Here is a 22,921-nt window from a genome sequence, read left to right on the forward strand (position 1 = left end):
ATTTTTTTTTTTTTTTTTTTAGAGACAGCATATTTGGAAGAAAAACGGTAAAAATAGTAATGAGGCAGGGTCCCCTATGATTTTATATTCATGGAATATAGAAAACTGATATTTTTTTCTCATATATTTAGAAAAACACTTTGTCAGAGAAGGAAAATATAGATCCTGTTAACAGGTAAGTGGAGAAACAACAGTAGTGTTGTTTCTTGTGGCCTCAAGTTGTAACTATGGAGGAAGGAGGGGAGGAGAGCAGAGAGGTGAATGTAGCTTATAATAACGAGGTTCTACAGACTTTCTCTGTGGTTGCCAGAAGAAAAATTTATTTACCTTTTTCTTTTTTTAACATATTTATTGGAGTATAATTGCTTTACAATACTGTGTTAGTTTCTGCTTTATAACAAAGTGAATCCGCTATACGTATACATATATCCCTATATCTCCTCCCTCTTGCGTCTTCCTCCCACCCTCCCTATCCCACACCACTCTAGGTGGTCACAAAGCACCGAGCTGATCTCCCCATGCTATGCGGCTGCTTCCCACTAGCTATCTATTTTACATTTGGTAGTATTTATAAGTCCATGCACTCTTTCACTTTGTCCCGGCTTACCCTTCCTCCTCCCCGTGTCCTCAAGTCCATTCTCTATGTCTGCATCTTTACTCATGTCCTGGCCCTAGGTTCATCTAACTTTTTTTTTTTTTTTTTAGATTCCATATATATGTGTTAGCATTTGCTGCTTGTTTTTCTCTTTCTGACTTACTTCACTTTGTATGACAGACTCTAGGTCCATCCACCTCACTGCAAATAACTCAGTTCTTTACCTTTTAGTTTCTGTTGAAAATATGGCCTTTCATATAATTACTCTTACTCTAAAATACTTCCATCTTATATAATACATGAAATAGAAATTAAAATAGTCTTGTTCCTCCTTCTATCTAAAGATAAGGCTTCACTTTTTTCCCTATTGGTAATTTAAATAAATATTAAAATGTTATTTCTAAAAGTCTGAACAATTCATCACTAGAAATCTATAATTCATCCCAATTTAAATTTTTAAAAATTGATTTTTAGGCTATTGTGCCAAGCTCCTTGACCTCAGAAATCCACATCTCCACATAACCACATTTTTGTTCACAGAATGTTGCCAAAAAACAATCATGCCATGACTTTATAGGGATTATCTTCTAATTCATGGAATAAAAGATATTAGAACCTGTACCAAATTGGTCTCTTTTTGTATTCTTTTTGAAAGTAGTTATTCATTTTGTGGGTCAGTTTAGTTACATATACTCACACTTCTTGTTTCACACATCTGTAAGACATTGTATTTTAATACATAAAGCTTCTGTTCCTTAGCTTGGTCCAGACAATTCCTATCCTCATCAAATTCATTCTCATTTTCAGAACTGTTGAGAACAGAGTCATTTGGACTGTCCTCTGTGGATGTCCTTAGAGCTGCACAGATCACGCATTTCATACTCACTGGTTGAGACCTCCTAGTTGCTGCCTCACATGCCTTTCATCTCGGATGGAACTTGCCTGCCGGATTTTCTCTCGCACCTTCTTATGGACGTCCATATTTACCTGCTTCAGTATCTTTCTGCTGGTCACTCAGGCTTGAAGTCTCAGCACCCAGTGCAGTGTCTGCCTGTGTACTGTCTTGTTTCCATGCTTAGCTCCGTTCACACAATCACAGTCCCAGCAGGCCCCCAGTCCTTGGCTCCTGACCCTATCTTTGCAGGGAATGTTAACACTAAGAAACTTGAGTCAGACTCCCTGTTCCCCAGATAGCAGACTCAGACCCCTAAGTTTGAGCATTTAGGGTCTCTTGCCATCAGGTTCCAACTTGCCTTCCACACTGCATCCTCTACTCTTTCCTTTCCTGTAAAACTATGAGGAAGCTGTGCCTTCTGGATTAGGTATGTTAAAAGGAATTCTTTTCCATTGCTGTATGCAAAATAACAGGGGCAGGGTGCTATACTCGTAGGAATTTGGGCACCAAATTGAGCTACTCTGTCTTATTTGACAAAGCACATCCAGTTGGGGAGATGGGGGTTGTGTTTTAAAAGGAGCATGCTTTAAAGCATTATTAATTGTTAAAATAAAAGAGAACAAAACAAAGAAGAACCCTATCTATGACAGTAGACTGTTTCCACCTGCACATGACTGAAATACCATTTGGAGAGACAGAGGGAGAGAGACACGGGGGTGGGGTTAGGGTGTGCAGCTTGACATTAACAAGAGAGGAGGCAGACAGTTGGTGGTTGTTATAGTTTCTGTGTTCTTTATATCCTTGATCCTCAAGTTGCAACCTCCCCCTCATCCAGTTCCTTTAAAAAATGTGAAACTTAGTAAATTTTCTTCCTATGCCTCTGCCAAGACATTACTGAAGCTTTTCTTTTCCCCGTAGTCAGCAACAAAAGGCACAGAATCGTGTCTTTGAGTTTTTGAGGACTATAGTTATGACTACTATTACTATCCAATAACCAAGAATTGGGTTTTCACATTCTGAAAATAAGAATATGAATATAAATGTCTTTTGGTTAATATATCAGCCCTACAGATGTCTTTATTTGTTCTATCCAAGCATTTCTTTAATAGTTCTATAAAAAAAATAGGGTTTTCTTTTTATTTTGAAAAATTAAACTGTTTTAATAGTGTTAGAGGTATCTAGTATATCCCACTTTATTACAATTAACTTTTTTTAACATCTTTATGGGAGTATAATTGCTTTACAGCATTGTGTTATTTTCTGCTGTTTAACAAAGTGAATCAGCTGTACATATACATAGACCCCATATCCCCTCCCTCTTGCCTCTCCCTCCCACCCTCCTTATCCCACCCCTCTAGGTGGTCACAAAGCACCGAGCTGATCTCCCTGCGCTGTGTCCTACTAGCTGTCTGTTTTACATCTGGTAGTGTATATATGTCCATGCCACTCTCTCACTTTGTTACAATTAACTTTTTATCTGCCCTGTTCCAGAGAGCAGTAGAAAGAGAATATTTTTCAAAATGTTCAAAGAATAGATATGAAAGGAGTAACAAAATTTAAATATTTTAATATGTGTGTGTTTACATCAAAAAGACATTTTTCTAAATTCATTACAGTATTTTAGATGTAATTCTTTGAGCAGTCAGATCTTTTAAACGTGTTTGAGAAACAATAGAAAAGTCACATTTTAGGTATAATCTATTTAAAATACATGTTATTCTTCCTTATATTTGAACAATCTGTTCAAAACAATCCATTCATGTGGGATTTTGCTTGTACAGATCTGAGTGGGAATCAGTAGTTTCTTTGTTTGTCACTATGGAAACAAGTCAGCCTATCCTGAATGGCGGTTAGATCACGCAGAGTGATGCTCATGTCTCAGTGTAACTTCATCATGGAGCAGGCTGGCGCTGACATCTCGCCTCCAGCTCTTCCCTCCTGGAAGCCCAGCGCCATGCAAGATCCACCCCGGAGGCTTTCTGCTGTACCATTCCTCAGCTCCTTTTTCCAGGGCCGACGACACTCTGCCTCCGACCCCATCCTGCGACTGCAGCAGGGGCGGCGCAACTCCACTGCCAAGATGCTCTCCTCATCCTCTCTCCAGGTGATGGTGGCCATGTCCTCCATCAGCTGTGCTGAGAGAAACCCAGCTTGCCCCGAGAGAAAAAGTAAAGCTCCTTTTCTTCTTAAAGATTGCCACAGCTTTGAGTTTAAGTATAAGAACTGTGAAGAGGTTATGCTGTGTTGATACTTTGTAAAATTTTGACAATCAATTCTGCATTATACTTTTTATTGTCTGTTATGCTAAGAGATTCAGTAGGCATGTAATAGGAGATAAAAATGATTGAATGTGTTTTCATTAAAAATGTAGTTTTTGCACAAAACTCATTCCCTTGTAGAAGATCTGCTTTTACAGTTTCTTCCTTTTCATTACCAATATGACATGTGGAGATTATTGTGTGCAAAAGCCTTTTCTGTAGTAAAGGATAGTGTACTTACACGAAAGGGAAACAGTTTTATACCTGACAAAGTGAAGGGGATTTAGCACCAGCTTGTCATCTACAATCCTCAGGGAAAATGGAAGCTGTTTGCCATGTTACTATTCTGTTCGGAGAGTAGGATTTTGAATCGTCCCTTTGAATGTTCTAGGAAATTCAGGACGTCCAACACCAAAGTATACAAAAGTTGGAGAGCGTTTACGGCATGTCATTCCTGGACATATGGCCTGTTCCATGGCATGTGGTGGCAAAGCTTGCAAGTATGAAAATGCAGCCCGCTGGAGTGAACAGGAGCAAGCTATTAAGGGGGTCTACTCGTCCTGGTAAGTGATTCTGTCTGTCTTTGGTAGCTCCCACCTACTGCTAAGTGGGAAAAGGGAATGGATGTGTAGGAGATGGCCAGGAGGCAGTGGGCTGTAGAAGAAGGAATGGGGGGTTCTGAGGTCAGAGGACCTCACCTCCATCCCTGGCTTTGCCACATGACAAGCTGTGTGATCTTGGTCTACTCACACAGGCAGTCGGAACCACAGTTTCCTGATCTGTAAAATGGAAATAATGAAACCAACCCTATAGGTTTTTTTTTAATTGAATAGAATGCTGTATGTAAAGTATCTTAAAGAAATGATAACTAGATAGCTCTTAAATTTCAGAAATTGCTAAAAATAATTAAAATGTTCAACTATAAATTTGAGAAATTGCTAAAAATAATTAAAATGTTCAACTATAAATTTGAGAAATTATGAGGTACATAGGTAGTTTTTCAGTTTCATACAGGTAAGCTTTAGCCTTGTTTTTATTTTGTTCCTGTATTCTGTATAAAACTATACATTTTCATGCAAATACATACACTTCCAGTCTGCTCAGTAGAAGGTGGTACGAGTTGTCAGTTCAGTAGACGATATAAGATGCTTACTTTGTTTATGGTATGTAAATGTAATTCATTCATTATTGAATCATACTGCTTTTATTATTAATAGTAAACTGTCGAGTATACCTTTTTTGATGTAGTGATATCTCTAAAAAATTCTGATATTCAAAACCAAATCACATTTGGAATGCACTAAGAGGAATTCACTATTCAAAGAACTCTGCTTGTGAATCATTTTATAGAGCAAGAATTCATTTATAAATTAGATATTTGTCAACCAGCTTACTAACTTGCAACACTGTACTTTTTCATATTGGATTTGCTGGGTACATGTGTAGTACTGTAGTCTGGGGTCCACTGTCACTGTTGTTCTCCACAGATCATGTTCTAGTTTATCACTATCTTTCTTGAAGAATGTTGTGAAAAAGCAAACACTATTCCTGAGGTGTGGTCAGACAAGTAAATTTCTAATAATGCAGCTTAAGGTCACATTCATATTTTTGGTTTATTGTTGACTAAACTATCTGAACTTTTTTCGCCTCTGCTGCTTTCATGTTACATCTCTCTCAATCCTACAGTAACTGCTATTAAATTTGGGGGGTCCCAAACCTTTGGGGGTCCCTGTTAAGTTTTAGACATTGCCCCAGGCATGAGGGATAGTATCTTTCTGAATCCTGACCTGCTCATCTAATGTCTCTGTTACTCCTCTCAGGTTCTTGTGACCCACAACTTGCAATAGTCTACCTTATGTATCTTTCACCAGGCCACTGGTGAGAAATGCAATCAGAACAGAGTGAAGCCAGAGCCCTAGTGAGAGTGATAGCTGTTTACTGGGTCTCTATCCATTTGTACACTCAGTAAACATCCATTTGGTTAAAAGCCAGGCACGGTGCTGAACACTCTCAAATTAGTATCTTCATAAAACTCTTTAGGGCTTCCCTGGTGGCGCAGTGGTTGAGAGTCCGCCTGCCGATGCAGGGGACACGGGTTCATGCCCCAGTCCGGGAGGATCCCACGTGCTGCGGAGCGGCTGGGCTCGTGAGCCATGGCCGCTGAGCCTGCGCGTCCAGAGCCTGTGCTCTGCAATGGGAAAGGCCACAACAGTGAGAGGCCCGCGTACTGCAAAAAAAAAAAAAAAACCCTCTTTAAGTAGGCATCATTAATGTCATTTTATTGGTGAAGTCCAGAGAGACTAAGTAATTTGCTACACAGCTAGAAAGTAGAAAAGCCAGCATTTGAATCCAGGTCCAACTGTCTCCAAAGCCATAATTTTTGCAAAATTACAATAACTCAGCATTTATTCATAACCACATGCTAGGATTTGTGCTAAAGTCTTTACACTCACAGCATATTGAATTCTCACACCAACCTTGTGAGGCAGGCATTATCCCCACTCAATACATTAGGTAACTGAGGTACAGATAGCTATGTAACTAAAAATGCCTCCCAGCTGGCCCTCCTCATTTAGTCAGTAACCTTTGGATAACTAATCCAGGATGTCCTTTGCTGCCAGCTGAGGTTTCTCCATCATTCCGTCATGTCCACTAGAATCTCATGAAAATCCTTGAAAGTACTTTGCTGGAGTCCATAAATACTTTATGTTCTGGAATTTTTTCCAGGGATTTAAGAAGCTAGGGTTTCTTAGAGCCCTAATCATAATACAGAATTGAAGCCGGATTTGTATAAGGAGATTCTTACCTTATAGCATTGTTGAAATCATAGAAAAAGTAAGGGCTGAAATCTTGCTTTCTCAGTTTTGTGCATATCACCAGTCCCTCCTCCCATCTGTAGGGTCACTGATAATATCCTGGCCATGGCACGCCCGTCCACTGAGCTCCTCCAGAAATACTGCATCATCGAGCAGTTCCAAAGGTAAACGTTGCGTGTTTACACACTTTAATAAGCCAGCTTGTGTTTTCTCTTCTATTGCTTTTGACTTCACATGGAAAGGTGCTTTCATTTTACCAACAGGAGTGTGAAGAACTTATTTCAAATAAGACAATTAAGGTTTTGAAAGTAGTTAATAATGTTTATTAATGCCAAAAATGGTTAATTTTTTTAACACTACCTCCCAATATGACTAATTTTTTTTCTTTTTCCTTTAAGCCATGGCATAAAAAGTATCATCAACCTGCAGCGTCCTGGTGAGCATGCCAGCTGTGGGAGCCCTCTGGAACAAGAAAGTGGCTTCACATACCTTCCTGAAGCTTTCATGGAGGCTGGCAGTAAGTCCTTCCATCCTCCTCTCCATGAGTTACCAAGGACAGAACTCAGAGACTTTTTGTCTATTCAGCTCTTAGGTTAAAAAGGTGATGGAAATAAACAGTTACTGCATAGTAATGTAGTAGGGCTTCTAAAAAGTGAAGATAAGCTAACTTTGACTTTAAATAATGCTATCATTCTTCTGTGGTATTGCTGTTGAAAGTATAAGATTTCTTTTTTCCTGTGAGAGGGAACTTGCGAGGAGACCTTGTAGAAATAATGCCTGTATAATTAACATAAACAGTATCCAGACCTGTCATCTCATTTAATCCTTAAAGCAGTCACATAATATCTAGTTGTTCTGCTTCACACATGAGGTCACACAGGCTGAGGAAGTTCTGACTTGCCCAAGATCACACAGCTTAAACATGGCAGCAGGATTGGAACCCAGGACTCATTCATGCTTTTACCTACTGCATAGCTCTGCCCCTGGGTAGGATGCAGGGATTCTGTATGTGACAATCTACAACTTGTTTTGAAGAAGTTTATGTTAGCTTTTTTATCCCACTAGTTAGAAAATCTGTATGTACTACCTTATGCCATTTATCAGTCAGTTAGACATGTTTCCATGCTAAACAAGGTTGCATGCTTTCCCTCCATGGTTGAGTAATTTTGGCATAGATCATTGACTTTAATTTGCAATCCTGCTTTTCCTTAATTCTTTCTGACTCAGTTTCAGCAGGAAATGTGTTAAGTAATATAGAATGTGCTTTTTAAGAAATGTTAACAGTAAATGTACTGGAAATGTAAAAAGCCTATTATTTTAGGTCTGCTCATCCAGTGAGATCTGCATGCCTTACAGCTTTATACTGTTCATGAATTCACTCACTTTTTTCAAATGTCTTTACAAGTATTTTTCCTGTATGTTGATTTTCTTCTTCTTCTCTTTCTCATTGTCCAGTTTACTTCTACAATTTTGGATGGAAGGATTATGGTGTAGCATCCCTTACCACCATCTTAGATATGGTGAAGGTGATGACATTTGCCTTACAAGAAGGAAAAGTAGCTATCCATTGTCATGCAGGGCTTGGTCGAACAGGTAAATGCTAGGAGGTGGTTTTATTGTCCTATATGTTTAAACATATAAGGAATATTTCCTAATTCTAGAGGATAGTTTTCAGATTCCTATCAAAGTTTTGGAGTCAAATGGAGCAAGTCAGTAAAAGATACTTGAAATATCTTAGATAGCTTCAGTGACCATATATTCATGAGAGTAATTTTGAATGATTTAGTGCTAAAACTTCATCATATTGAGTAATAAATAGGTGGATTTCCAGAGCTAGCTAAATGATCTTTCTGATTTTCTTCTTTAAAGGAAAAAAATCAACATTTTGTTCTTAGGATGCAGTGTCTTTTTAAAATGTAATTTCCCTTAACCAAAATAATAATGAAAATAGCAAGCATCGTTTCACCTACTATCTTTTTAAGTCTTTAGCAACAATGTAAGTTTTGAAGGAGGTTAATTTGCTACATCAAGTAAGTGGCAGGGCCATGATTTAAAATCCATGGCTGTAAGGATTTTGTTTATAAAGGAGAGTCTTACCTGTACCTAGAATTCTATATAAAAATCAATGATTTTACTTAAAAATGTTGCAGAATATCAGTGCAATACTGATATTGGGGCACAAAAAGGGTTGGAATCTTCATTGTCATGTAATCTAGCCAGACACCTGAGCTGGACTCTGTCCACAGTGTACCCATATACCTACCACTGGGTCTTCTACCTTCTGGGGAGCATCTTTAGGGTAGAGACTCAGTTCTGTCCCAGACTGTCAGCTCTCATGGTTGAGCCAAAATCTCACTGTTCTAGGGATTCCACATGATAGCTCTGCAGATATTTCATACTTACCCTAAAGAACTGCCATGTCCTAGTGAGAAAGATAGGTTGGACCTTGTCGTGTACTAGGGAAACATGCATTTTTCAGAGGTTCTGATTTTCATGTGTAACGAGATTCACAGACTTGGTGATTTACACAGATGTCTTTTGATTTGCCTTTTACTTGATGTTAATTAACTATTTTATTTGAGTTAATTGATTATTGCCTTTTTATTCATTTTAATTTAGTATTAATTAACAAGAATACATAATGTTTATACTGTTAAGGCTATTTTCCTTAATATTAAGTGCTTATAGAAAAATAGTTATGGTCTAGAGGAAAATACAAATTAGTTTAGGCATTAGTTTAGTCTTAAATAAGAATCATCAGGAGAAAAAAATAGATTGTGAATGTGAATAATTGCCAAAGATAAAAATACCCAAGTAGGAAAAATGCCAGTCTGGAATGTGCCACCAGTTGATGTCAAAGATGGCAGGGGTGGGAAGTTCCAAGCAGAGTGTACAGACTGATTGGATAGACATTTTTAAGAGCTGTTCAGAGTGGAAAGCAGGATTGACTTTCTTCCGTGTTGGAGCTGGGCATTAATGACGGTAACTGGGCCAGGTCATCAGTTTATTCAGTCATCACCTTCCACACTCAGTCATCCCGCCTCACTCCACACCTACTCAGCTTCACTGGGACAGTTCTTGGTGCTTGCCCTGGAGTGCAGAGGGGAACGAGTGTTCTCAGTCAAGGGGAGGGTTGCCATATAGACTTAGTAAATAGATGAACACCTGTACAAAAAGTTATCATTGTCCTTAAAATGTTTCTGTATTTACATGGTTTCCTAACACATATTCAAATTTTAAATCACCCAAGAGTATAAATAAAAATATAAGCTTTTCTCATATCAATATTCTCTTCTTCTCTGTTCAGGTGTTTTAATAGCATGTTACTTAGTTTTTGCAACGAGAATGACTGCTGACCAAGCAATTATATTTGTTCGGGCAAAGCGACCTAATTCCATACAAACCCGAGGACAGCTACTATGCGTAAGGGAATTTACTCAGTTTCTGATTCCTCTTCGCAATATATTTTCTTGCTGTGACCCCAAGGCACATGCTGTCACCTTAGCACAGTATCTCATTCGTCAGCGGCATCTGCTTCATGGCTATGAGGCACGAGTTCTGAAACACGTACCCAAAATTATCCATCTCGTGTGCAAATTGTTGCTGGACTTAGCTGAGAACAGGCCAGTAGTGACGGAAGAAGTGGCAGAAGTACCTGGCCTCTCTGCTGAAATTGAAAAGACTGTTTCTGAGATGGTCACAGTGCAGCTGGATAAAGAGTTACTGAGACATGACAGTGATGCATCGGACTCTTTCACCCCCAGTGCAGTGGTGGTGGCAGATTTTGAGAGTCAGGATGTGATTCTTTCCAGTGAGCAAGAGTTTGACGCTCTTTGGAAGAGGCGGAATGTTGAGTGCCTTCAGCCCCTGACTCGTCTGAAAAGGCAGCTCAGCTACAGTGACTCGGACTTAAAGAGAGCCGAGTCACTTCTGGAGCAAGGGAGGACTCCGTGGACAGTGCCTGCCCAGGCCTTGCTTTGCCATAACCCCAGGCAGCAGAAGCACATAAGCCATTGTTACTCCCCACAGTCTCCACAGCTAGATTTAAATAAGGAAACGCTGGTCCACGATACATTTTCTTTCTGGAATCACGCTAAATTTGGAGGCCTGGAAGGACTCAAAGATGACAGGTCATCAATTTTCCATAGGACGAACATTCCAAAGGAAGTACAGCGAAGTAGAACCTTCTCTTCCGGTATTTCAGGTTCATACAATCCTGGGGAACCAGTTACACCAAATTTTGCAAATATCCCTAAGGAACTAAACTGTTCTCACCAGCAAGTGTCCCACTGTGAGTGTGAAACTCGTGGTGGTTGTGGCCCAAGCTCCGTTGCGGAGGACAGTGAGACTTGCCACCGCCCCGTGGACTGTGCGTCCAGTCCCAAAGCACAGTTCTTGGTTGGACCTGAAACCCGGGATAGCAAATACCTGTCTGAAGTTGCTCCATACACGGCTTTACATTCTGACTTGAGTGTTGAAGCAAGGAGAATACTGGCAGCCAAAGCCCTGGCAAATTTAAATGAGATTGCAGAAAAGGAGGAAGTGAAAAAGAAGGTAGAAATGTGGCAGGTACTTGTATTTCATTTAATTATATATGAGTGGGAAATATTTGTGTCAGAGCAAAAACAATACATTTTCCCAAATTCATTTGTTACAGGAATTTGAAGACATGTTTGTATAATACATAACTTTTGAACTTCAAGTTACTCAGCTGTAATACCAGCTTGCTGTCATAGAAACAACAGACACAGGGCTGTTTTGTAGGTTCATTTCAGTCTCTGTGAAAGAAAGCACTTAGTGCTTAGCACTCAGCAGGGTGCTTGACTGAGCAAGGCAATGATATTGATTGATGTCGATAGTTTCCCTCTTTCTCACTGGGCTTGCAGGACTGATGGACAGATGAACAGACCACAGCAGACAGCTGTAGGAACTGACCCGAAGTATCTCTAACCTGAGACCTAGCAGGGAACCACTCTTTGAGAACCAGTGACAGAGATATAAATGACATAGAGACAATTCTTTTCCAAAGCTCATTAACCCAAGTATCAGGTAAAGCCAGAAGGACGAGGGATGGATGCTGTCTGCTCAGCATTCCCTCCTGCAGACTTCCCAATCCACCCCAATAGGTGTTGGATTCCGGAAGGCAAATGGGAGTGGCCACAGCGTACCTTTGTGCCACTGGTTTTATCTGAGATTGGGTTCTTGGGGTCTATTTCTTAGCCTTTACTTAAATTAGAATGTGAAATTTTAAATTTTAACGCCTTTTTGTGTTGTAGTTTCACTAGGAAGACAGTCTTAAATTAGCCTTGCTCTCTGCCCAAAATAAGCAGCTGGTCTAGAGAAGAGGCAGGCCTTATAAACCTAGTTATCAGAAACAGATAAACTGCCCAAATGTGGGGCTGACCTGGGGAGGCCTGGCTCAGTGAAAGTTTGGCTTGTTAGCCCATAACCTACCATGAATTATTTGTTTAGCTACTTTTCCATATCCTACCATTAATCAAACAAGGTGTGTACACTTTTCAGGAGGCCAGACCTTCCAGATGCAGAGGTGGGAAGAGTAGGCGTGGAGCCTCGCCCTCACTTGCAACTGTGTGACAGGAGGAGTGCGCTTCCACACACGATTTCTCCATCAGAATTGTAGTGTTTTGCTTAATGAATAGTTAAATGGATTGCTTTCTGCCAACATGAAGTATTCTCTTTATTTCCTACTCCAAACTGAACAAGCCTTCCACTCAGTGGGCAGGTCTCCTCTGCGTCGCTGTGAGCCACAGAAGCTAGTGGCAGGACCTCTGGGTTCAGGCTTGAAAGCTCACTACCCCCTCGTGGGTCAGCCCCACATGGGCCAGACTGTTTGAACACATAGTATAAACGAAAGCATTTCCTAGAGGTAGATACTACCCTATCATTTGGATAGGTTTGCCTTTTTTTTCCTTTCTAGATTTTATTGTGGGACTTCCAGTAATAAAACAAATCAGTTGAATCCTGGAAAAAGTAAAATGAACATGATTAGAATAGCATAATGCTGCCTGTGCCCTTATTAGGCCCTTTCACATCTATTATTTCATGTGATTTTCACAGAAATCCTGTGAAACAGATGATATTTTTTACAGATTCTTTGTTAATCTTTCAGTCCTTATGAACTACGTATCACAGGTCAGGAAACTAAGGCTCACAGAGGTCAAGTGATGTGCTTGAGGAGATGTGGTCCAAAGGCAGCAGGGCCAGGATACAGTTCATGTGTTTAATACTTTCCATCATCCCTGATGTTTTTCCTAACCCTGCTGGAAGATTTCAGAAAACAACAATGATGTAATGGTTGTTCTACTAAGAGGGTCTTTGAGTCATGTTGTTTCTGCCCAACATAAAAATGGAGTAAAAGCTACTCTGCTATGTACATGATCTATGGGATATGAAGGACTATCCACAACTAAAAGTTTTGGCTTATTTATGACATAATAAAGAGAAACCCAGTGCTGGAGGACCCTGGTAGCATGAGAAAAACATCACAGACTGGGATAGAGCAGATCTGGGTTGGGAATGCGCTCTCACACTTTGGGCTCCTGGGCAAGTTACTTCATCTTTCCTGAGCCCCCCAGTACATTTATCTGTAAAGGGGACCTCCTCGCTGGGTTGCTGTAAGAATCAGAGCTAAGTCTTGTATCATCATTCTTGTCATACTATAAGTATTCTATGAATATTGGATGGGTGAATGAATGAATGGTGGCAGTTATTCTGCTTATTACTATTGCAAACACGTATTTTATTTATTAAAAACAAATCTGAACCCTGTCAGAAATTAAAATTCTTATCTCACTTTTCCCCTGATCTCTGTGAGGTAAAGTTTTAAAATCTTAAATTATCTCCAGACATTTGGAGTATTGGCAAGACTTCCTAGTTGTTTTACCCTATCAAATTTCAGAATACAGGGCTTGTTTGTTAAATTCTACATAGGATTCTAAAAAAATTTGAAGGAAATACGTATACCACATTTACTAACTTTTTGGCACTTTTACACTTTACACTTTTTCATTTACACTTTTTCTTCTACCATTCTACTTCCTTGCAGTAAATATTTGTTTTGTTCCAAGGAGCCTGAAAAGGAAGGTTCCCTCTTCTTGAACTGTTTCTGTGGTCTCTAAACAAAGTGGAGAACTCAGGTTAGCTAAGCCTTTCTTTGTACCAAGAGCTTCAACAGCGCTCTCAGTTAGTCAGTCTACCTGTGGGGTGGAGATGAACGTTACAAAGGGAAACTGAGGCTTAGAGAAATTGCATGTCTTAGCCCAAGGTACTGCCTGGAAGTGGGGTCACTGGGAGGGGTCCCATTTCGTACCCCAGAGCCTAAGAGTTTACTCTCCTGGACAGCCTAAGGGTCATCAGATGTCAAACCGTGCCTGCCTCCCTCTCCTCCTCTCTCCCTCACTTTGTCTCTCTCTTTCTCTTCCTCTCCCTCCTTTCCTGTCTGTCCTCTCCTCTCCTCTGTCCTTTCTTTTTCTCTTTCTTTCTTCCTTCCTTTTTAGAAAGAACTAAATTCCCGAGATGGAGCTTGGGAAAGAATATGTGGCGAAAGGGATCCTTTCATCCTGTGCAGTTTGATGTGGTCTTGGGTGGAGCAGCTGAAGGAGCCTGTGATAACCAAAGAGGACGTGGACATGTTGGTTGACAGATCTGCGGATGCTGCAGAAGCACTGTTTTTATTAGAGAAGGTAAAGTAGTTGTTGAACAGTTGATGAAGTTAACCAAGGCCCTCAATACAAGTTTTACAGACTGAAAAAAACCCATTATAAAAAAAAGAATTCACACAGAATCCCTTATCAGGGTCTAATTTAAATTTTTCCAAGGTAAGAGAAGAAATGCATCCCCAGTAAACATTTAGAAGATACAAAAATAAAAAGGGAAAATACCCATAACCCCAGGAGAACTACTTTAAACATTTTCAAGTTTTTTCTTTCAGTCTTACTGATGCATATGTTAACTTGGTAAAAATTATTTCACATACAACTTTATACTTCATTTTTGCTCAAAATTATGACGTAGGTATTTTTCCATGTTTAAGTTTTTCATTAATGTTAACTTTAATGGGTAGGTAATGCTCTAACATGGGGATATGTTATAACTAACCATTTTTTCATTTTCAAGTATTTGTTGCTACTTATTTACTGTGAGCATATAATGTGAATAACTGAGGTAGGTTGGAATATGCATTCATTTGTATTTCTTTAAAAAGGGTGTGTGTCACATATATACATTTATGTATATAATTTGTGTATGTATAAAATATAGAAGGAAAAATAAGAAACTGATAATGGTGGTTGCCTTTAGAACAGCAGTCCCCAACCTTTTTGGCACCAGGGAGAGGTTTCGTGGAAGGAAGTTTTTCCATGGAGTGGGTTGGGGGGAGGATGGTTTCAGGATAGTTCAAGCACAGTACATGTATTGTGCACTTTATTTCTATTATTTTTATATTGTAATATATAAGGAAATAATTAGACAACTCACCAAAATGCTGACAGGAGGCAGAGCTCAGGCAGTAATGCGAGTGATGGTGAGCAGCTGTAAACACAGAGGAAGCTTCGCTCACTCGCCCACTGCTCACCTCCTGCTGTGCGGCCTGGTTCCTAACAGGCCAGGGACTGTTACCAGTCCGTGGCCCCGGGGGTTGGGGACCCCTGCTTTAGAGAATAGTAGTAGGAGACAGTGAATGTAGGAAGCAAGAGAGACTTTTCATTGTAGATTCTTTTTTTTTTTTTTTTTTTTTTTTTCCGTACGTGGGCCTCTCACTGTTGTGGCCTCTCCCGTTGCGGAGCGCAGGCTCCGGACGCGCAGGCTCAGCGGCCATGGCTCACGGGCCCAGCCGCTCCGCGGCATGTGGGATCTTCCCGGACTGGGGCACGAACCCGTGTCCCCTGCAGGCGGACTCTCAACCACTGCACCACCAGGGAAGCCCCCATTGTAGATTCTTTTATACAATTTAATATTTTTAACCCTGAAGAGATATTAAATTTTCATTTATAAGTAGGCTTTGTTTTGTTTAGGAAACAGTGTTATAATCAGCCTTGAGTAACCTACTACGCTGTGGTGTAAACACCTCATTGCTTCCAAATCTTCTACTACTATTACTACTTCATATAGACACACAGAGATACACACAGGCACTTGCTCACAGTTGTGTGATGCACGTCTTTAAAGATAAGGTTTTTCCTGTATCTGCAGTCCCTTTCTTAGGCTATTTTCTGAGCATTTAAATTTTAGAGATGAAACAGGAGGGCGGGTAAGGAAGACAGTTAACTTTCATTGGGTGGCAATGGGCCAGGCCCTTGCTAGGTCATAATTTCTATTTTCACCTTTGTTCATCTCCATAACTCAGAGAGGTAGAGGCCCCACTTTTCATAAAAGGGAATGTGAAGCAGTCTGCCCACAATGTGCAGCATGTGTCAGAGCAGGATACAAACTCCGGCACAAAGGTCATATACTTTCTGTCACATTGTGCTGTTTCCTCATCATTCACTCCAACCCTCACGTGCAGGGCATTTACATTATTAAGAGTTTTTTACTTTTATAGGCATCACTGTAGTGATAATTTGTGCTTGCAGGTTTTTATGCATTTCAGATCATGTCCTTAGAGTAGATTTCCAGAAGTGAAATTAGTGGCTCTCAGGGGGCAACGTGAATTGAACGCGAATTGCTCCACTGATGGAGTTTCTCCTTTGTTTCTCCAAAGTAAGCAACCCTCAGGAGTCAAGTTGGGGACACATTCTTCAGGGACCTTCCCCCTTATGTTATGGCATGCTCCTGGAGGGCTGTGGCTGTCTTTCTTCTTCTCCCCCTCCCCACTCAGTATTGTCTGCAACTGGCAAGACATGATGAAGGTACTGAGCCATCTAGTCCACACATTGCAGTGACGTGTCAGCGTCTACTAGCCATACTCAAACGATTATGTCTAGAAACAACAAGAATGGATCGTCCTCAGTTCACTGCATGGAAGGCATTTGATTTTAAATTGCACTTATCTTCAGATTCAACTCTACTTTGTGTAATAACTAACCAGCTTTGATATTATCTACTGAAAGCTTTTCAAGTTAACACATAACCATAAACACTGGTAGAGCCCTTGGTAGATAGTTTAGTATTTGAGGTAAAGATGATTTGGTCACAAACCAGTTCTTGGCTTAGCAGTTGTTTTGAGTTTATTTCTTGAGGCATTTTTTTCTAACATCTTTATTGGAGTATAATTGCTTTACAATGTTGTGTTAGTTTCTGCTATATAACAAAGTGAATCAGCTATATGTATACATATATCCCCTCCCTCTTGCGTCTCCCTCCCACCCTCCCTATCCCATGCCTAACTTGTTTGATTTTGATTTCTGCAAAAACAGGGCCAGCAACAGACTATTCTTTGCGTGTTGCATTGCATAGTGAGCCTGCAGATGATTCCTGCCAGCGTGGAGGAAGCCGTTCTTGCACGTGCCATTAAAGCCTTCACTAAGGTGGGTGGCACTTCTCTTTCCCCCTACAGACCACAGTCAGTATAATCTTCGTACATCAGAATCCGAGGGTCACCAGCCTTCTCTAAAATAAACCTTTTGGTCATGTTTCCCTTTAATGGAAATGTGTTTGACATTTCTCGAAAATAGTTGCAAACTTTTGGCTAAAAAATACCAGTTTCCTAACAATGATATAAAAGGCTGAACTGTGGGATTTTTTGAAGGAAAACTTTGGAACAAAGAAGTATTGTGTAGAGAGAAACAATTGAGTGTTGAGAAAATATTTTTAAATCATGTTCCTAGCAGAACTCAGAGAATCTTTTCTTGTTGGGCCAGTTCTACCTTGGGTCTGAACAAGAAACCGTCTGCTGAGAATTTAACATCCAACGTTAGCAGTTCGGTACCGTGTCTGGTTGGCAAATCCTAAGCAAAAAGTAAAATAATGTTTCCTTTCCATGCACATCCTTTTGGCCTGCAGCAGTCTTTCCTGGCTGAAAAAACACGCCAGATTTCATACCAAGAGAAAAGATTCCCTTGGGACTTCCCTGGTGGTCCAGTGGTTAAGAATCTGCCTTTCAATGCAGGGGACACGGGTTTGATCCCTGGTCAGGGAACTAAGATCCCACATGCCACGGGGCAACTAAGCCCGCACGCCGCAACTAGTGACCCCACATGCTTTGGAGCCCGCACACCACAACTAGAGAGAAGCCCGCTTGCCACAGCAAAAGACCCCACATGCCACAACTAAGACCTGGTGCAGCCAAATAAATAAATAAATATTGAAAGAAAGAAAATGTTCCCCTCACCTCTTAAACCAATTTGTTTGATATCTCTCATATGTGATACAAAAATGTCATTAAACAAAGAACCCCGTTTTTCGATGATAGTATCTGTGGCAAACATTAATGATAATAGCACTTATTATTTGTACTCATTCACCAATCTCTTTCCCCATCCACTCTTTCCAAAGTGATGTCCTTTTGGCAGGTTTCTTTGTTCCTCATCTGATGTTTTACAGCACTAACCACTTTGCATGCTCTCAGTCTCTTCATGACTGTTTCCAGAGTCAGTGCCTCAAAACCAAAGTCATGTGATCCTTTACATCTCTGTTTATGTTTTCATAGACCCAGAGGCCACTGCTATGTGGGGATGGTTGTGATTTGGTGTTTAACAAAGTATACAGTTCAAGCTGTTGTTAATAAGTTTTTGCAGATAGGACAGACAAAATAATGATTAAGATAAAGTTAAATTTCTGAATTCAACTGGAAAAAATCCTGAATACTGGTCTCTCTGAAAGTGGTAGGAATTCTTTACAACTTCTGTTGACCTTTTAGGGGGATACCAATGAAAAGTTAAATATACCAGTTGTTCCAAATCTGTCTGTAAAAATATTAGAATACCGTTCTTGGGTCTCTCCCCTTGTGCACAATCTTAGGAGCAAAGGCCCTAATAGCTTCTATTCCAGGCTAGCTCTTCAAGGAAATCTGTGTAGCATCTGCTTCCTGTGTAACAAAGATATGTTTCCTTCAGGCCAAAGCTTAGTAGTCTTGCCACAGCTCCTTCATCAAACATGGGGGATTGCCTAAGCATGGAGTTCCTCAGCTGTGATGCAGACTCCACCTGTGCCCCTCTGTATCATCCCCAGGGGGCTTGGAGGGCAAGGGAACCCCTGTGATTATGGAGTGTGTGCTGCCTTCAGTCATAAAGTTGTTTGTCTCTGACCCAGCAATCTCATGTCTTCTGCTGGCATCTATAAGGTGTGTTATCAGGGTGAAATCTCAGACCCTTCCCAGCCCTTCATAAGGGAACAGCCTTCGCTCTCTCTCTCCAGGAGGGAAGGGATCACTGGCCAAGTGATCCTGATCCTTTCCTAAGGAGTCACACATTTCTTTGGCGGTGGGAGTGGGGTGGAGGTGTGGTGATTGCTCTGGTTCTCTGTCCCAACATCACTCCTAACCCTGCAATATGGTGAACTTGGGTAAACAATCCAAATATGTATATGTGGTGCCTTCCCACCAATGGGAAAGGAAATTAACTTTATGGAGGTATTTACATGTGCCAAGCATGTGTTAGAGCCTCATATTTAGTACTCAGAGAAATCCTAAGGAGATGGATGTTGTGGTCTTCATTTTACAGAAAGGTTAGGTATGACCTGAGGCTATAATTGCTGACAGGTGGAAAGCTAGGCTCCCCATTCAGGTCACCTCAGTCCAACAGTTAAGCTGGTGTGCATTGTTTTAATAAGGAGACCTTTCCCTTATACCATCCATGATTAGTCTCTGCATTCAAAACCCCCATCACACTCACTATTGACTTGCTTCATGAGTACAGTACATATCCAGGCACTAGATTTAATTTTTTTAGTTTTCATTCATAAATTTGGTATTGACATGATTGGCAGTTCTAATATAGTATTTTAATTAAAACTAGTGTGTGAAATGCATTGTGTGTGCTTTTTAATTGTATATAATTTTGTTTATAAGTCTTTGTTTTTTTCTCCACCCCCTTTCTTTTCTCCCAAAATAAAGACTGGTTAAAATTCTTGTTATAGTATCCTGAATATGAATTTTCTTTGTTACCAGGTTAATTTTGATTCTGAAAATGGACCAATAGTTTACAACACCCTGAAGAAAATATTTAAGCACACACTGGAAGAAAAAAGAAAAATGACAAAAGACGGCCCTAAGCCTGGCATTTAGTGAAGCTGACTTTCCCCTCGTGAATATTTCAGACCTGAAGATCTAGATGGCATTTCTGCTCATAGCTGAACAAGCTGAAATGTGGAACTGCTTCGTCTCGTAGCACTTTATTTCAGATGCTCTTGGTTTGTGCTAAGAATGCTTGTTCCTGTTTGGAGCAATTATTTATTTTAAAATATCCTTGAGTTACATTTTTGTGTTGAAAAATTGCCATAAAGTTGGTGCCACTTCTTTTATTTATTTAACTGGATTAATATTGTTGTATTAATATTTTAAGAATGTGTTTACATCCTTATTCTTTTTGACATTTTGGAAAAAGTTTTAACTCTTCTTTCCAAAACAATTATCTTACTGATGGAACTCTTCCTAGAGTTTTTACCAAATAGATAATTTTAGTAGTAAAACTTCACTGTGTGTCTATTCCCCAATACACAACCTAAGGAAGTCACCAAGTGTCTTAAACTGTTTTATATTTGTTAATAAGGCAATTGACACAACATTTTTAAAGGATTTTTTTAATATTTGTTCGAATTTGTTTTTTCTTTTTATAGATGTGGCAAAATGTATTATTTTTCAGAGTGATTTAGTTTTACGTTAAAGGATTGACAGTGCAGTGTTTGAGGCTTATTACTGTAGGAAATAGACTTGCTCTTTGTCAGGCTTCCAGACAACCTCACTGACCTCTGCTGTCACAGGCGGAAGGAGCAGTTCTCAACACATCAAACCTTATTCCCACTCCCCTGGGCTGTTGCTGAGCTGAGCAGCATCTTTACAGAGAAAGTGAGATCAGTGACAGGCAGTATGGGAAGCTGCAGGACTCCAGCAGAAAGAACTGTCTTACAGGGGCGGGCACCCTAGCCATAGCTTCTCCCCAGAGGCAGTTCTGTTCACGCCGATGTTGTGATAGCACGAGCACCAGCCCACACCTCCTAAGTCTATCGTTCCATAAACCCAGATGCCTCAGGGCCCTATCTTTGGCTGCTTTACTTCTATGAGAATTAAGATTTTTAAACTGAATTTGATTCAACGTAGGTTGCATTCATTTGGATAAGAGGAAGTAACTGCTCAAACTATTTTAGTTCCTTATAAACCAAACTATCAGCAATTGAAGCCATTAAATATTATTTAAATGAATATGTGGGGCACGAGAGGCCAAGCCACAGAACAGATAGTAGTTTTTCCCAATAAAAGTGATATTAAACCATTTTCTAACTAAAGCTACTACTTAATCTTAAAGACGGAATTTCAGGGGAAGTAAGGCTAATTTACAACAAATGAGATTTCTCCAACTTGTGCTTCTGAATCAAGCTCTAGCACATCAAAAATATTTTAGCCATTATTGGTCTTACTAACTCGAGTGGCAAATGCCAAATGCCACACTGTTTGAATTTTTTAGGAAATCAAATCCAGTGAATTTTAATGAACTGGGTTGCCCATTCCTGAAATTTCTTATTTTCAAGTGCCTGATCTGGGAAAGAAGGGGAGAGAACAATTACATTTATCCAAAGGTACATTATAAAAATATGTTTTTTACCTAAAAAGATGTTTATCCTCATCTCAGTCAGTCTCACATGGGCAGGCACCACCATGGCTTATTTGACAAGTGGCTTTTGGCTTGTGTGTCTGAAATGATCGTTTCAAATTATAGGATAGATCCTGCACAGCCATGATGTGACCGCAGCAGTGCATGTCTAAAATCTAAGTGCACCAGCCTGTAAAAGAGAGATGGTGGGAGAAATTAATCAGACTGTATACAGTTTTTGTATTAATTTGAATAAAAGTGGGGGAAAAAAAAAACCCATAGCCTTCGTCTTGTAGTTCTTTAGCTTGGTGCTCTTGAGGTCCTGATGATAAAGATGTGGCTTTGTGATTAGAGTATCCTGATGGTCAGCCTGAGTTGCAGGCTGAATAGTCAGCTAGCCAGGCTCTAGTCAGTCCCCATCCTGTCGGTTCAGAATGACCAAGGGTTGGAGGCTGGCAGATAGGAGGGTTCTAAGAGGAATATGTAAGGAAAATCTCAAGGTCAGCAAGATTCCTGCCTTCCTGTGTTTGAACTGGTGGGGAGTTCTTTGTAGCCCAGAGGATAGAAATCTACCTACTGGAAGAAGTTACAGGGCTGCAAAATTTAGGTCAGCAGATTGGAAAGAGCCCAAAGCGCACACATTCAGAACTTAACTACCATGGCTGAGCACATGCATTGTCTTGCTTACTTCTCTTACAAGACCAAGAGAGAAGTATTTTTCATACTTGGCTGATGAAAGAATTCCCCTCTGACTGACTTTGAACCATGCTCACCTCCCTCTTGAGGCCCTTTCAGCACTCGACTCCACGATGGCATTATAGAACATCACATTATCCATAACTTCAGCGAAAATATCCCACATTTTTTGTCCTCTGAAAAAGACTGAGCTCACTCTGTTACTGTTTTATATATATATGCACACACACACACATATATATATATATATATATATATATATATAATCTCTAGCATATCACACTTTTTGGTTTTTCCTATTTCAGAGAATTTGCTGATGCTCTTTGAGATGAAGTGCTGCTTTTTTAGAGATTGCTTCATCTATTTGCATAACTCAGAAATGCTGTGCTGATCTACTTTCTCATTGCTTCAGCCAGCTTCCCAGTTCTATCTGAGAAAGAGTATGTGCTTTCATCACTCTGGATTCCATGAAAATAACCATATATCATACTTCAATAGAGAGAAAGTATCTCTATTTTCTCTTAAGTGGAGGACACTTACTCATATGCTTGGGTGCTATTTCTGGCTGTTCTCTAGAGGTCTAAAAACATTTCCAGAGATGCTATGTTGTAGACAGTGCATGCCCCAAGTTCTTGATATCTGAAGGCCCCCAAATAATTTGGGTGATTGTTTAAAAGTGATAGCTTACTCATAGAATCTTTGTTATTGTTCAAAATTAATAAGCATTGATATATTTTCAGTGCAAGTGAACCAAGAACCACATTCCCTTTGGTGCTTTTTATTTTTATGAATGTGGCCCAAGATTAGCACCTTACCAAAGGAGCCCTTTTCATTGTTAGGTGTTGAAAATTATTTACAGATAAAATGGCAGGAGAAGAATTCAACAAATCCTGTTACACAGTGGTGCATTATTTTTTAGTTATGCTTTTAAGCATGAGCTGATCTCTGATTAGCCCAAC

The 22,921-nt window shown here is 40.0% G+C and overlaps 1 protein-coding gene across 5 annotated transcripts in view; it reads left to right on the plus strand.

Moving 5' to 3' along the window:
* Window positions 1-21,557, plus strand: part of PTPDC1 (protein tyrosine phosphatase domain containing 1) — a gene marked incomplete at its 5' end in the record, with an annotated part of 88,829 nt that extends 67,272 nt beyond the window's left edge. For 3 of the 5 annotated variants that reach the window (XM_082612738.1, XM_082612737.1, XM_082612740.1), the window contains 8 exons: window positions 4,140-4,311; window positions 6,648-6,728; window positions 6,963-7,081; window positions 8,020-8,157; window positions 9,872-11,133; window positions 14,082-14,267; window positions 16,938-17,048; window positions 19,628-21,557. In XM_082612738.1, the coding sequence (XP_082468864.1) occupies window positions 4,140-4,311; window positions 6,648-6,728; window positions 6,963-7,081; window positions 8,020-8,157; window positions 9,872-11,133; window positions 14,082-14,267; window positions 16,938-17,048; window positions 19,628-19,744 (2,186 nt within the window). In that variant the 3' untranslated portion in view covers window positions 19,745-21,557. Of the gene's footprint in view, window positions 1-3,357; window positions 3,659-4,139; window positions 4,312-6,647; window positions 6,729-6,962; window positions 7,082-8,019; window positions 8,158-9,871; window positions 11,134-14,081; window positions 14,268-16,937; window positions 17,049-19,627 lie in introns of those variants that run through there. The other 2 variants (XM_082612741.1, XM_082612739.1) reach the window with 2 other exon arrangements.
* Window positions 21,558-22,921: the final 1,364 nt, after the last annotated feature.

This window comes from Mesoplodon mirus (assembly GCF_964341445.2).
Source record: "Mesoplodon mirus genome assembly, chromosome: 1".
In the NCBI taxonomy this organism is placed as follows: Eukaryota; Metazoa; Chordata; class Mammalia; order Artiodactyla; family Ziphiidae; genus Mesoplodon; species Mesoplodon mirus.